At 35.7% G+C, this 13864-nt stretch overlaps 1 protein-coding gene across 3 annotated transcripts in view; it reads right to left on the bottom strand.

Annotated features, from left to right (window-relative positions):
• Nucleotides 1–48: 48 nt before the first annotated feature.
• SREK1IP1 (SREK1 interacting protein 1) overlaps nucleotides 49–13864 on the bottom strand; it is a 276826-nt gene continuing 263010 nt past the window's right edge. For all 3 annotated transcript variants that reach the window (XM_050793792.1, XM_050793793.1, XM_050793794.1), the window contains 2 exons: nucleotides 10065–10137; nucleotides 49–6505 (listed from right to left, as the gene is read on the bottom strand). In XM_050793792.1, the coding sequence (XP_050649749.1) occupies nucleotides 6319–6505; nucleotides 10065–10137 (260 nt within the window). In that variant the 3' untranslated portion in view covers nucleotides 49–6318. The remainder of the gene's footprint in view (nucleotides 6506–10064; nucleotides 10138–13864) is intronic.

Genomic DNA, 13864 nt, shown 5'->3' with positions numbered 1-13864 from the left:
TGTAATATTGCTTTTCAAAAATTCGTCACTCACAAAGACAAAGCTGCATTTTTCATCAGTTACTTTATTAAACACACATTAAGGTTTTTATTGGTTTTCCTTTGTATAAATTTACTTTTATTTGCTAATTAAGATGTTTCTGTATCACATGAGATTATGCTAATTATTCAGGAGAAATTAAAGAATTTATCAATAACAAGATAAGAAATTCTATCTCAGTGAAGAACAATGAGAAGTTTATGTCACATTACCACCATTTCTCAACTTTTTGATAATAACAGGCAGTTATTTTTATGAGATGGTACTAGATAGGTAAATATCAGGGGGAACTGTCTTATAAACTAGAGGTGACTTGTTCTTAAGTCTCTTAGAAGTCAACCTATGTCTTTTTAGATTTTTCTGGGCGCAAACAATATATTCAGTAACAAAAAAATCACAATGTATAATCTGTACAATAAATATTTTGTTTCAAGAGATAAGCATAACAAGAAAACTTTTGCTGATAGATTTCCTAAATAATCTGTATAATGAAATATACAAAACAAATGAGTTCTCTGGTTCCACCTAATGCTATCACATTAATACCACCTAGAAATCTAGAAATAAAACTAATTTCTGCAAATTATAATTTTTAAAGATTTTAATTCATACGTGTGTTTTCTATTATAACACAGACCTGGTTTTGTAATAGAATTCATCAGAAAAAAAAAGGGAATTATTTTAAGTGGCTCTACTGAGCTTATCTACTATGTCCTGTGAAGTTTTTGTAGTCAGAAAACTAGCATTTCAGACGAGATCTGGCACATTTAGACTGGTATGGCCATAGCCAAAAACTAGCATTTCAAAATGTGCTGAATACAGCTTCTCTGGTCTGATACATAAAAAAGAATGCCTTATTTTTCTTGGGCATGCAAAGCTTAGGGTTACAAACATTTTGTCATTAGCCTGTCAAAATTTCTACCAAGAACTATTGTTATCTCCTAGACCAGAACTGTCTAGAGAGAAGTTTCTGAGATGATGGAAATGTTCTTCCTATATCTGCACTAATAATGGTAGCCACCAGTCACATGTGGCTACTGAGCACTTAAAATGTGGCTAATGCAACAGAAAAAATAAAATTTTTCATTTATTTGATTAATTTAAATAACCCCATGTGGCTATATTGGCCCCATAGTTCCAGATCACTATTGCAACATCCTACTGCCAGAGTTGAACTTCACATTCAAAAAGACAATTTTGCCAATGTTTAAATATTAAAATTGCTTAAAGTATATGTTAAGTTTGAAAATTAAGACACTTCCATTATAAAAATGACATTTTACATGGCCATAAAAGCAAAGAATTTTCACTTATTTTGTGAAAGTTCATAAAGCTTTTATGGGTGCTTCTTGATCTTTGATATAACTTTGATTTTAAAGTATCCCAGAAAATTTGCTATCTTGATATACAGTAATTTAGTGATATTACCATATTGTCTCAGGTGAAAATCTAGGTTGAGAAAAATTTAGTTAAGGCACTAGTACTATTCTACTTTCGTTGCTCAAGGGCAAGAACTATAAATGGCACAAGAAGCAGGAAAGAGACAGAGCTAGCAAAATGCTCACTGCCCCAACTCCTCCTAACTTGTGCAAAAGGCATAGTGGGGCCAGGCATGACTGGATGCATCATGGGTTGTGCTGTAGGAGAGGCACCCCAATTCTCTGCCGCTATACCTATTTTTAGAGGAGTTAGGAGGCGATATTGAGGTCAGAAGACTCTGGTCTTCGCAACTGGGATTATTTTCACACTGGCATAAGAAACCTACTGTTCTTGGGCGCCCAATGTCCAGGAAGTTTTGGTCTCAGCACTAGGATCAGCTGGAGTCCTTAAAGCACTCCCTGCTGAGCTAGCTTAAAACTAGGTTACCTGAGGTAGAACCACAGGGCTCATCCAGTGGACCAATTGGTATGTCTCTCTGTAACTCTGAAGCAGTTGTGCTTCACAGGTTAAGCCAAATTTCAAAAGCAAGGGGCCTTATTAAATTACAGCACATTTTGTACACTGAAAAATATTCTAAATGATTTGGACCTAACAAATACTAAAATAGCAATAGAATTTAAGCCAATACAATTAAGAACAAAACACATCTCAAAGTATGTACATGTACATATAACTCTGGGGATGGGTCTAATAAGGAATACAGCAGCTTTATGTGTTTTTAGATGATTTAGGTTACTGTGTAATTTTTGGAAATAATAATGAGACCGTAGAAAGAAATGTGAGTCTAATAACAGACCCTAAAATAATCAAATTATATTTTACATAGCCTTCTAATGAAAGCAATTTCATCTTTTAAAAATGGTGGGATTAATCGGATTATGAAACTGATAAAACCAAACCCCAATAAAAGTAATTTCCTTCCTTAAAATCTTTTATTGTTTTTCTTTTTTCTTTTTTTTTTTTTGAGACAGAGTCTCACTCTGTCACCCAGGCTGAAGTACAGTGGTGTGATCTCGGCTTACTGCAACTTCCGCCTGCTGGGTTTGAGCAATTCTCCTGCCTCAGATTCCAGAGTAGCTGGGAGTACAGGCGCCTGTCACCACGTCCGGCTAATTTTTGTATTTTTAGTAGAGACAGGGTTTCGCCAAGTTGGCCAGGCTAGTCTTGAACTCCTGACCTCAGTTGATCTGCCCACCTCAGCCTCCCAAAGGGCTGGGATTACAGGTGTGAACCACTGCGCCTGGCCCCCCTTAAAACTCTTTAATGATGTCTCATTGCTTACAGATTATAGTTCAAGCTCCCAAACATGGAACACACGACCCCTTCTTCTTGTTCCTAAGAACTTAAAATGGTAGTCTCAATTCTTACCACTTCCTGCCTCGCCTATGATACACCAGCAACACCAGATTGCTTGTAATTCTTGACAAACACCTAACACAGCTTGTTGTACATCTGGTGTTTCTTCACAGCACCCAATCTGTCAATAACTGCCATAACCTTCATTCTTATCCTTAATCAAAGTGCAATTCAGTCACTACTTTCTCTAGGTAGCCTCTTCTAATTTCTCTAGACTAGGTTAGGTACCACTCTGAGTTTCTATAAACTCATGTCAATTACTGCACTAATTATATAACGGAATATGCTCTAGTGTTTCTTCTACCAACTACACTGTGAAGTCCTTCAGGGAGGCAAATGTGTCTTACTTATCTCTGTATCCCCAGTACTTAGCACAGCATTTGCCATGTTAGGTACTCAATAAATATTTGTTGAAGAAAGGATTCAATGGCATTTTAATCAACATTATTAACAACTCTTCAGCCTAGTTTACTCTGAAGGCAAACTAGGGTTATATACTTTTAGATAGAGTTGTAAATACAAACACATATAGTTGTTTTACTTCTCATTTATTGTTGTTTTGACCTCAGAGAACCAAAGATGTAAATGGAGATGTATATTAAGTATGAAGAAAGAGGGACACCTCTGAGAAATACCAGCCAACATATGATATGCAAAAAAAAAAAGGGGAAATTGTGTGGGGAGAAGGTCCATCAATCCAAAAATAATGGCCATAAAGTGCCAGATAATCTAGTTCCAGATGCAAACCTAAATATAAATTCCGTCTGCTTCTGGTGAAAATGACATGCATTAGGTTGTAAGAATATGAACCAAGTATCAATTGTCTGCTTGAAGAAGCTGAACGTGTTTAACTGTTATATTAATAAATTCAACCTTTACTATTATAGAATGCTAGCTGTTTATAATAATTTTTAAAATGAATATTGCTTGAATTTTAAAATATTGATAATTATATATATTAAAACTAGAAGTGATTTCAGAGATAATCTGGTACAACATTTTATAGATGAAAGACATCAAGGCCCAGGGAAACTAAGTGACTTTGTTCAAGATCATACAGGTAGTTAGAATGAACAGACTGTTTTACTGCTAATTCAGTTTTCCTTCTGGTACATACTGCCTGGGAGGGAATTTCATTCATTTTCTTCTAAAATGTATTCATGAGATTTATATCCAATCTCAATAATATCATTTTAGAAGAAAATTACTTCAGTAAAAATAAATTTTTATTCAAATGAGATATTTCATAAACTATGCTAAAATTATAGGAAATTTACTTAGGAATACCAAGATAATTTCTGGGGGGAAAATTACTGATCATTAAAATATTTTAATTTGCATATTACATTAGTTAATGAGGATTGACTTTTGCTCTTCTCAATCATTATTGTGTCACCATTCAGAAACCTAATGACCTGATTTATAATCTCTACAATTAACAGTAATAAAACTTACAAATAACTCAATTAACTATTTCACTACAATTACTATCATTTTTAACTATCTTACTCAATGGAATGAGGTCATTGCCTTTGCAGCATCTTCTAATCATTTTTTAATATTTCATTTTACTATTATTTTTTCAAGGCTAGTCAAGTCAAGCAGTGGGAGTGGAGAAACACCACCGAACTTGGGTCAGCCTCGTTTTTAAAAAAGCTTTATATTAAAAACCGATTTTTAAAATCTTGATAATTGAAGAACTGTATTTTCAAAAAATTAGCAGCAAAGGCAAAACAAAACCCTAAAAACCTGTTGGCTCTGTATTTTTCTCCCAGTCACTGACTGATCTATTTAAACAAAAGCATTTCGAGAGGCCCAAACGACTAAATTAGGTTATAGAAAGGCTGAAAGCGTGAGAGCTGTCATGGCTGCAATGCTATTATACAAGAGGGCTGTGGATACAGCTTCCCTAGAATTTAAGCATGGGTAAGCATATGTTAAGAGGAGTTATAAGGCTCCCTGAGTCTTACTGAGGGTACCCACATTGGGTTCCGGGTGAAAGAAGAATCAGTAAACCTTTCTAGCCTGTGAGGTTAAGTATACTTAGCTGATTTCATTATCACGAATTCACCTGCAGCCATATCTGTAGGTGATCAATTTGAAAATTTCTACGTGCACCATAGTGAGGTATTTGCAATCTTTGGTGCTATGCCATGATGTTGGTTGATGTTTGATGCTTCTACAACATAAGCATTTACTTTATTGGGCATAAGGGATACCTAAGTATTAAGCAAAGTAACACTGATCAATGTGAAAATAGAAATTTAAAAAACATATCTACTAATATGTATTTGAAAATGCTTACCCATATAAAATTTCCATTATTATATAAAGGCTTTCATGATGCAACTCCCTGGCTCTTAAATTTTAAAAAGTACAGAATAAAATTCTTAATTCTTTTTTTGACACTGCTCTTGAGGTTGCCACAAAAGGAAAAGAGAGAAACACCCCAAACTGCTCATTTATGAAAACATAAGTTCAGTGTGAAATTTGCTTTAAAACTACAAATTATGTCTGACAAAATATATATGCTCACATTTATAAAATTTTCCACATTACTCATAGAAACAAGCTTCACAAAATTTACATACTGAATACAATAAAAATCAGTTCTAATAAAGATTTAGCTATCTTCCCAAATAAAAATTTCTGTGTTTGAGGTATCACTGTAAGACATGCCAATATGGCACATTTGTAAAACAACCCAGGAGTCTATCCTAAAAATCCTGACCAACTCAGCATCATCTCTGCAGACTTACTAACAGGCTGAACTAATCTCTTTATATAAGAAAGAAATATTTCAATTATTACAAAAACAAAGGAGGCAGGTACTAGAAATTCTGCATTTCGTAGAACAGTGAAACTTCGTTAGAGATATTTTCATGATCATCTTCCTGCAGACACCATTCATTTAAAAAGTCCTAGTCAAGACCATTAAGCAGCTGCACCTTCTATGACATTGAAAAAAAAATCCCTAGAGATTTAGAAAAAAAAGAATTTCACTATCTTTAAAAGATATTCTATTTTAGTATATACAGCTATTAAATTTTTCTGTGTCAAGAGCAAAACATTACCCCTTACCTAGCTTCATGATTGGAAGGTGGACACCTGAATCAGCAATACTCATTAGCTGCTACGTAGATGACCCGTGTTGACTGCGGTAAAGCCATTTTACAATCAACTAATGAAGTAATAACACTAGCCAAACACACAGAGACACAAATACCAAAAACGATGTGTTTAGTATACACAAATAGCTATACTTGGGGCATGGTGATCAAGTAACAAGACTGATTTATTACTTTGCAGTCATAGCACATTAAAAATATATTGCCAGAGGGATAATGGTCCCACATACGAAAAATGTCTATGGGGAAAAGGCTGTGATTTATTGCAAAGCACAATATATAGCAAATTCCAAGGAAGGGCAAACACTTTTTAAAAACAAATTTTTAAATTTAATGGCTTAAGCCAAAGTCTCAGTTACTTTCTGGAGAATTCAGAATTAGGTGTAGAAGACTGCTTTTCCTTTTTTCTCTTCTTTTTTTCCTTTTTGTGATGTTTCCCTTTTTTTGATTTGCTCTTTTTTTCTTTTTTCTTTTCTTTCTTCTGATATTTTTGTTTCTTTTGTTTTGAAGTGTCCTCTTCAGTGGAACTGGATGAGTAAGACCTATGGATAATAATACACACTGACTGAGAATTGCATTTATGACTGATAGATAAATTTAAGCGGGATTTGAACTGCCTTAAATTCTTCTTGAAGTAAGGTAGTGAGTATAAACATAAACTTAAAATGTGCTTCATATATTTGCATTCCCTTAAAACGCTGAATTTAGAATTTGTGCTGCTTGGTCACAGAAATTAACAAAACTAGTATCTCTATTCCACTCAATTTTAGTAATGAGTTTTAAATTCAGTAAGGATGAAATTATTTTTCTGTGACTTTTGGTTTTTCATGCAGTTATACCATTCAAAATCCTAAAATGCAAACAAAGGGGCATTCACCAAGCCTTATTATATTCACTTGTGTATATAATAACTTAGCATATTTTCTTAAAACTGCCTCAAAAGTTGCAATTCTCTATTTTAAAGGGCTATAATTTTGCGTTCATAGGAATGAATTAAAGCTGAAAGTTAGCAAAATAAAATTCTGCTGATTTTTCAAGTACTGGGTCCGTCTAGATGGAGAGTAATGAATACTTGCATTACAAAATAATTTTCATTAGTTACAAAGGATGCTTTTATGCTAGATATAAATGAAAAAGGATGGGTTACCATTATGCGTTTGAAAAATATTGCTTTAATACTAAATTGGAAAAATTGGTTGGATTCCTTCCTCTAATATTAAAAAAAAAGGAAAAAGAACAGAAAACACTGTCTTTCAAGATCTTACGTAAAGAGATGTGCAACATTCTACCTATACTCAAACTCAAAATATGAGTGACAAGACAGAAACTGAGTGAATTTAAAATGTAAAAAAAGGTACCTGAAGAGTTAGTTTAGTGATCTAAATATTAGGAGTTAAAACTCAAACTAAGAAAACCTGAGACGGACATAAAGGAGGTGCCAATGTAAATTCAGGAGACTACAGGGGTCCAAGGCTATCTTGTGTCTGTATAGTGTGTGAATTCCTTGACTGCCTTCCTCCTTTAGTGACTCCGAGTTTTCCCTTATTTTTGTAATGTTGTGTTCCTTTCTCCTCCTAGTTTGTCTGCTTACTCAGACTTCCGACCATCTGTTAAAGCTTATTTTCTCACGTATTCTCCTGCTCCCTTGCCTCTTCAGTTCTGTTATTCTCGAATCTTGTCTACTTTCCTGTTTTAAAGACCCTGCTTGACTTGACCTCTGGATTCTGACTAAAGCTTCTTCCCTGCCTGCACTTTTTTCTTTAGCTTTTTGGTCCCAAAGTTTTTTTTTTTTTTTTTTTTTTTTTGAGACAGAGTTTCACTCTTGTTGCACGGGCTGGAGTGTAATAGCGTGATCTCAGCTCACTGCAGCCTCCACGCCCCCGAGTTCAAGCTATCCTTCTGGCTCAGCCTCCCAAGTAGCTGGGATTACAGGCACCAACACCACCATGCCTAGCTATTTTTTTTTATTTTTGTATTTTTAGTAGAGATGGGGTTTCACTGTGTTGGCCAGGCTGGTCTCAAACTCCAGACCTCAGGTGATCGACCCGCCTTGGCCTCCCAAAGTGCTGGGATTACAGGAGTGAGCCACCGTGCCTAGCCTGAAGTCTCAATTTTAAGATAAAATTTTAGGCTGTGGCATAGCAACACGTTCAGGTGGCACTATCTCTGCTAAATGTGCACAGAAAAGTTAGTTTAATTTCAGGTTTGTGATGCTCAAGGTAAACAGGCCCAAATAAATAATCTGTTACTATAAAAGAAATATTTGGGAGGCCAAGGCAGGTGGATCACAAGGTCAGGAGATTGAGACCATCCTGGCTAACACGGTGAAACCTTGTCTCTACTAAAAATACAAAAAAATTAGCCGAGCATGGTGGCGGGTGCCGGTGGTCCCAGCTATTTGGGAGGCTGAGGCAGAAGAACGGCATGAACCCGGGAGGCGGAGCTTGCAGTGAGCTGAGATCGCACCACTGGACTCCAGCCTGGGCGACAGAGCAAGACTCCGTTTCAAAAAAAAAAAGAAAAAGAAAAGAAATATACAGATGTACCTCAACTTACGACGGGGTTACGCCCTGATAAATCTATCTGCAGCTGAAAATACACAAAATACACCTACCCTACTGAACATCATAGCTTAACCTGGCCGCCCTTAAACATTCTCAGAACACTTACATTAGCCTCTAGTTGGGCAAAATCATCTAACACAAAGCCTATTTTTATAATAAAGCGTTGAATATCTCATGTAATTTATTGAATACTGTCCTGAAAGTGAAAAATAGAATGGCTCTATGGGTATCTGAAGTACATTTCTACTGCACTATCATAAAGTTGAAAGATCATATCGAACCACAAAAATTGGGAACTATTTGTATTAGAATTTGGAAGACTATTAGATAATCTCATTTCCTATAAGCAATCCATCTTGCTGTGCTGCAACACATGAGTTAATAATACATGAACAGAAAACTCTGAGCTCTACATTCCTATTTGTTTTTATATTAAAGATTATTAGTTAACTCCTAACACTTGAAAGTGAGCTACTTTTCCAATTTATAAGACACCTGAAATATTCAAATACATGTATTAAATGCTCTATAAAAACTACGAAGTGGCAGCCCCTGGTTTCTAGAACCTATTCTGTATGAGAACTGGGTCTAAACTAGAATTATGGTTAATTGCTTTTAAAAAATGCCTGTATGTGCAAATTTATGCTAGTATGAATGAAACTGCACTGATTAACAAGAGAAATGGCCACTTACTACTTTCAATAATTTCTTTAACCAGTTAGTTTTTAAAAGAGTTAATAGTAAAAATGCACAGGTGGCTGAAGACTGAAAGGAAGTTATGATGCCAGTGATTCCTTCAGGTCTTTCACAACCCTCATCAGCCATCATTCATATACATACATACATATATATATATATATATATATATATGAACTTGTCATGCTAAATATATGTAAATATAAATACAAATGTGTGTGTATGTAGGTGCATACGTGCATATATATAATTTTATATATATATATTATATATATATAATACACATAAAAAATATATATTTTTTTTTGTCGTGGGGTGCGGGCGGCAGACAGGGTCTTGCTGTGTTGCCCAGGCTGGAGTTTAGCGGTGTGATCACATCTCCTGGGCTCAAGCAATCCTTCCACCTCGGCCTTCCATGTAGTTGGGAACAGAGGTACATGCCACCACACTTGGATTTTTTCCTTTTGCAGAGATGAGGTCTCACTATGTTGCCCAAGCCTGTCTCAAACTCCTGGGCTCAAGCCATTCTCCTGCCTTTACCTCTCAAAGTGCTGGGATTATAGGCATGAGCCATCGCACCTGGACAGCATGACAAGTTCTATTAAATTCTATTAATAAGTTAATTTATTAGCCATGGTAATATTACAAGAATACAAATATTTTTGTCAACTTCATGTATATGAAGACAAAATATAAAGAGTTTAAACTTAAGCTCAATGAAAAGCTTAGTTGTTGAAGAAAAAATATTAAATTAACTGTATTATACGTAAAAAATAAAATTTTATAATCCATCCTAGACTCATAGGCCTGCTTTGTTTTTTAAAATGCTGTTAAAAAATACCTTTTCCTTTTTTTTTTCAATTTGATTTTTTCTTTGCTTTTTTCTTTTTTCTTTTCCTCTTCTTCATTTATTCCTGGGAGGTGAGAAGAAAAAAATCCAGTCATCATGAGTCTATATATTAATATGGCATGTAAATACGTTAAAATTTTAGCTGTTGGTGAATTTCACTGGTTAGGATATTGTACTTCTTTTGTAATAATTTTCCCCTTTCTTAATTATCTTTATCCATTAAAAAACTCATAAAAGTATTAAATGCTTTTTATAAACATTTCAAATACTAAGTCCATCAAGCAAAAAAATGCAAGTACCCCACCTCTAATTCCCATAGGACGTCAATGCCAGTGGTTTGATGGGCACCATTTGGGCCTCAAAAAGCAGAACAGTACAACAGTGCACAGTTTTAAAATTTTCTTCTGCAACAAAATTAGGATCATGCAATACATATTATTCTCTAACTTGTTTTTTAAATACACTATTCGGTGTCTATTCTTCTAGGCATTCTTTTTACAAAACCAAACACACACACATTTACTCATACACACACATTTACTCATACACACACATTTACTCATACACACATAGTTGCACGTAAGTTCCAAGTATTTTTTTGCCTTTGAAAAACGTACTGTCACATATATTTTGCAGCTTATTTTTTTCACTTAACATAGCAGATATTTACCTTTGTCATTAAACATATATCAATATCATTATTAAACACAGAATAGTGTTCCCATGAGCCATAATTTATCAATTTCTACTTTCATTGTTAGAAACAATAAGCAATAGAAATCTTTTACATATAAGAAGTATTTCTGGGTGACAGAGCTTGTTTACGTTTATTTAAAGAAAGAACAGGCCAGGCGCAGTGGCTCACGCCTGTAATCCCAGCACTTTGGGAGGCGAGGTGGGCGGATCACGAGGTCAGAAGTTCAAGACTAGGCTGGACAACATGATGAACCCCACTTCTACTAAAAATATAAAAAATTAGCCAGGTGTGGTGGCAGGAGCCTATAATCCCAGCTACTCAGGAGGCTAAGGCAGGAGAATTGCTTGAACCCGGGAGGCAGAGGTTGCAGTCAGCCGAGACTAAGCCACTGCAGTCCAACTTGGGCAACAGGGTGAGACTTAGTCTCAAAAAAACAAAACAAAACAAAACAAAACAAAAATAAAAAACAGCAATACATTCAATTTTACTTTAATAAAAGAGTATTAAAGTAAAATTCAAGAAATAGCTTTTCTACAAGAAAGATTATTTCCCAAAAGAGCTCTCTAAAGAAAAAAGACTATAAAAAACTAAGAGTTTGGAGCTATTCTAATTTTTTTTTTTTTTTTTTTTTGAGACAGAATAGCCAGGATGGCTCTGATCTCTGACCCATGATCCACCCGGCTGGCCTCCCAAAGTGCAGTGGCATGAGCTACCACGCCTGGCTACTGCATTTTAAAAACTCCCTGTGTATATGCCATTCTCCTGCCTCCAAATCCTCCTGATTTTCTGGGAATTACAAAACAACCACGTTCAGGTAGAGACTTTATAGGTTTCAGAAAAAAATGTATAAATAAGAGAATTAAAGTTTTTTCTCCTTTTTAGCCAGGATTGGGGTTCTTTGACCTCAGAGAATAGAGATCAGTTTGTCTCATAAAATCCTAGGGGATTACAGGCTTGAGCTACCACGCCTTATGTAAACATTTTAAAATATCTTATGTGTCAGGCACTGTGCTATATATGGGTCTTTATGTCCAAATCTTATAGGTAATTTATAGTTAAGTGGTGAGAAAGAAAATGAACAGGCAAAGATAGCATTCTAAGTGAAGAGCAAGGATAGTGCATGTCAGGAAGAGGAAATCGGTGCCAAAGCTCCAAGACAAAAAAGTTTGTGCATTAAATAAGAAAAAGGTTTTGCTGTAGAAGGGGAGGGGCAACTATTAGAATGAACATGAGAATGAACAATAAACTTGTAGGGTACCTTTGGCAAGAGTAAGCAGGAACTTGCTTATTCAAGACCATGAAGGCAGCAGTAAGGATTTTACATTCTAAGTGAGATGGACTGTGTGATCGGCAGTCTTAACATGTTAAATGAATTGGAAAGGGCTAAAGGGAAGAGGAAGGGGAATAATAAAGTAACTGGAGTAATGCAGGCCAGAGATAGTGGTGCCCTGAATAAAGGCAGTGGAGGTGGTAGTATGTGTGTGAGAAGGACGATGGAACGAAAGGAATCAAGGATGACCACCAGGATTTTAGCAGTGCCACTGATTAAAATGTGGATTGGTGGGAAGTGGGTAGGAGACTGGAGGACAATTGTGGGTGGGGAGTGGAGACTTCAATTGTAGACATATGAGATCTAAAAGACTTGTTTGACATCCAAGTAGGTAACTGAAGTAGGCAGTTTGGTATGTGATTCTGAAGTTTAGAGATTAGTCTGGACACACACACTGATCAGCTTACAGATAGTATTTAAAACTATGGGGAATAAATAAAATTATTTAGTTAGAGAATGATGAGAAAAAAATACAGGGAGTAAAGCCCAGGAAGATCATCTGCATCTTGAGGAACTCCAACATTTATGGGCTGAGAAGAGCAGGAAGAAGAGCTATCAAAAAGATTGACAAAGAAGGGCCACAGGGTTGGAAGAATACCAGAACCAAGAAGTAGGAACGTTAAAGAAGAGAGGGGCCACCTATCAGATAGTACCTAAAGGCCAAGTAGAATGTGGATAGAAAAATGTCAAATAGATTTGGCAAAAAGTAATTAAAGTCCTTGACAAGTGGACTGAAAAACAAATGGAAATAAAAAGGTAGAGAAAGTAAGAATAGATAACTTTTCTGAGAAGTTTAGCTAGAAAGCGGCAGAGAAATGGGATGTTAGCTAGAGGGATGCAAAGGATCTAGGGAAGAAGGGGGGAAAACAAGAAAAAAATTGATGCTGATTGAAATGATGATGTAGAGAGGGGATAACTGAAGAAATTAAATTCTTGAAGAAAAAGATTCATAGCAATTATGGTAGGACATGCCTTTGAAAGGAGGGACAGTCCTTCCATTTTAACTGAAGGAAAGAAAAGAAAGATGGATATATATGCTAATTTGTGGATTAAGTAATTGGAATCTAAGATGCTCTCATCTGGTGTCTTCTATTTTGTCAATGAAAGAGGGAGTCATTAGCCGAAGGCGGAAGGGAGAAGTGGGAAGTCTGAAGACTGGGGGAAAGGTACAAAATAAGTATGGGGAGTGAACTTGCAAAAATAAATGCAAGCTGAGATTAGGGATCATGAATTTATAAAAACACGAGTCTGCCTCTTTACCTTTGCACTGCTGTAAGGGGATCAGCATGGAGAAGGCAAAGAGAGGTTCATCCATATTTGGGGTCTTGCTAGATAAGGGTAAAAGATAAAGAAATGAGTAAGGCAGTTACTGATATTTGCAAAAGAATAATTATGATAATGTATGATGGAATCTAAGCTAGATAAGGGGAAGACTAACTGAATGAAAGTGGTGGGTCAATAGCCTGAGGTTCTTTACATTAAATAAACTGGAAAGATAAGAACTTGGGGTAAAAAGCGTAGAGTGTATGACATTAATTTTGGAGGCTGAGAACAAGGTCCAGGGTGCAATCATGGAAATGTGAGGCTGAGGTGAAGAGACAGAAAAGATCATTTTCAATGATAAGGTCCAGAAGATGAGCTAGGGTGTTGGCAGGTCATTCACAGGTCATCTAAGAAAGTCTCTAAGAACAATGAGAGGACTTGAGATGAAAAAATAAGACAATTGAGAGTTTGAGGGTGGAGGATCGCGTGAGACCCAGAGTT

The sequence above is a fragment of the Macaca thibetana genome, chromosome 6, assembly GCF_024542745.1.
Source record: "Macaca thibetana thibetana isolate TM-01 chromosome 6, ASM2454274v1, whole genome shotgun sequence".
Lineage (NCBI taxonomy): Eukaryota > Metazoa > Chordata > Mammalia > Primates > Cercopithecidae > Macaca > Macaca thibetana.
The sequence above is the reverse complement of the archived record's forward strand: the minus strand, read 5'-3'. Positions and strand labels throughout refer to the sequence as shown.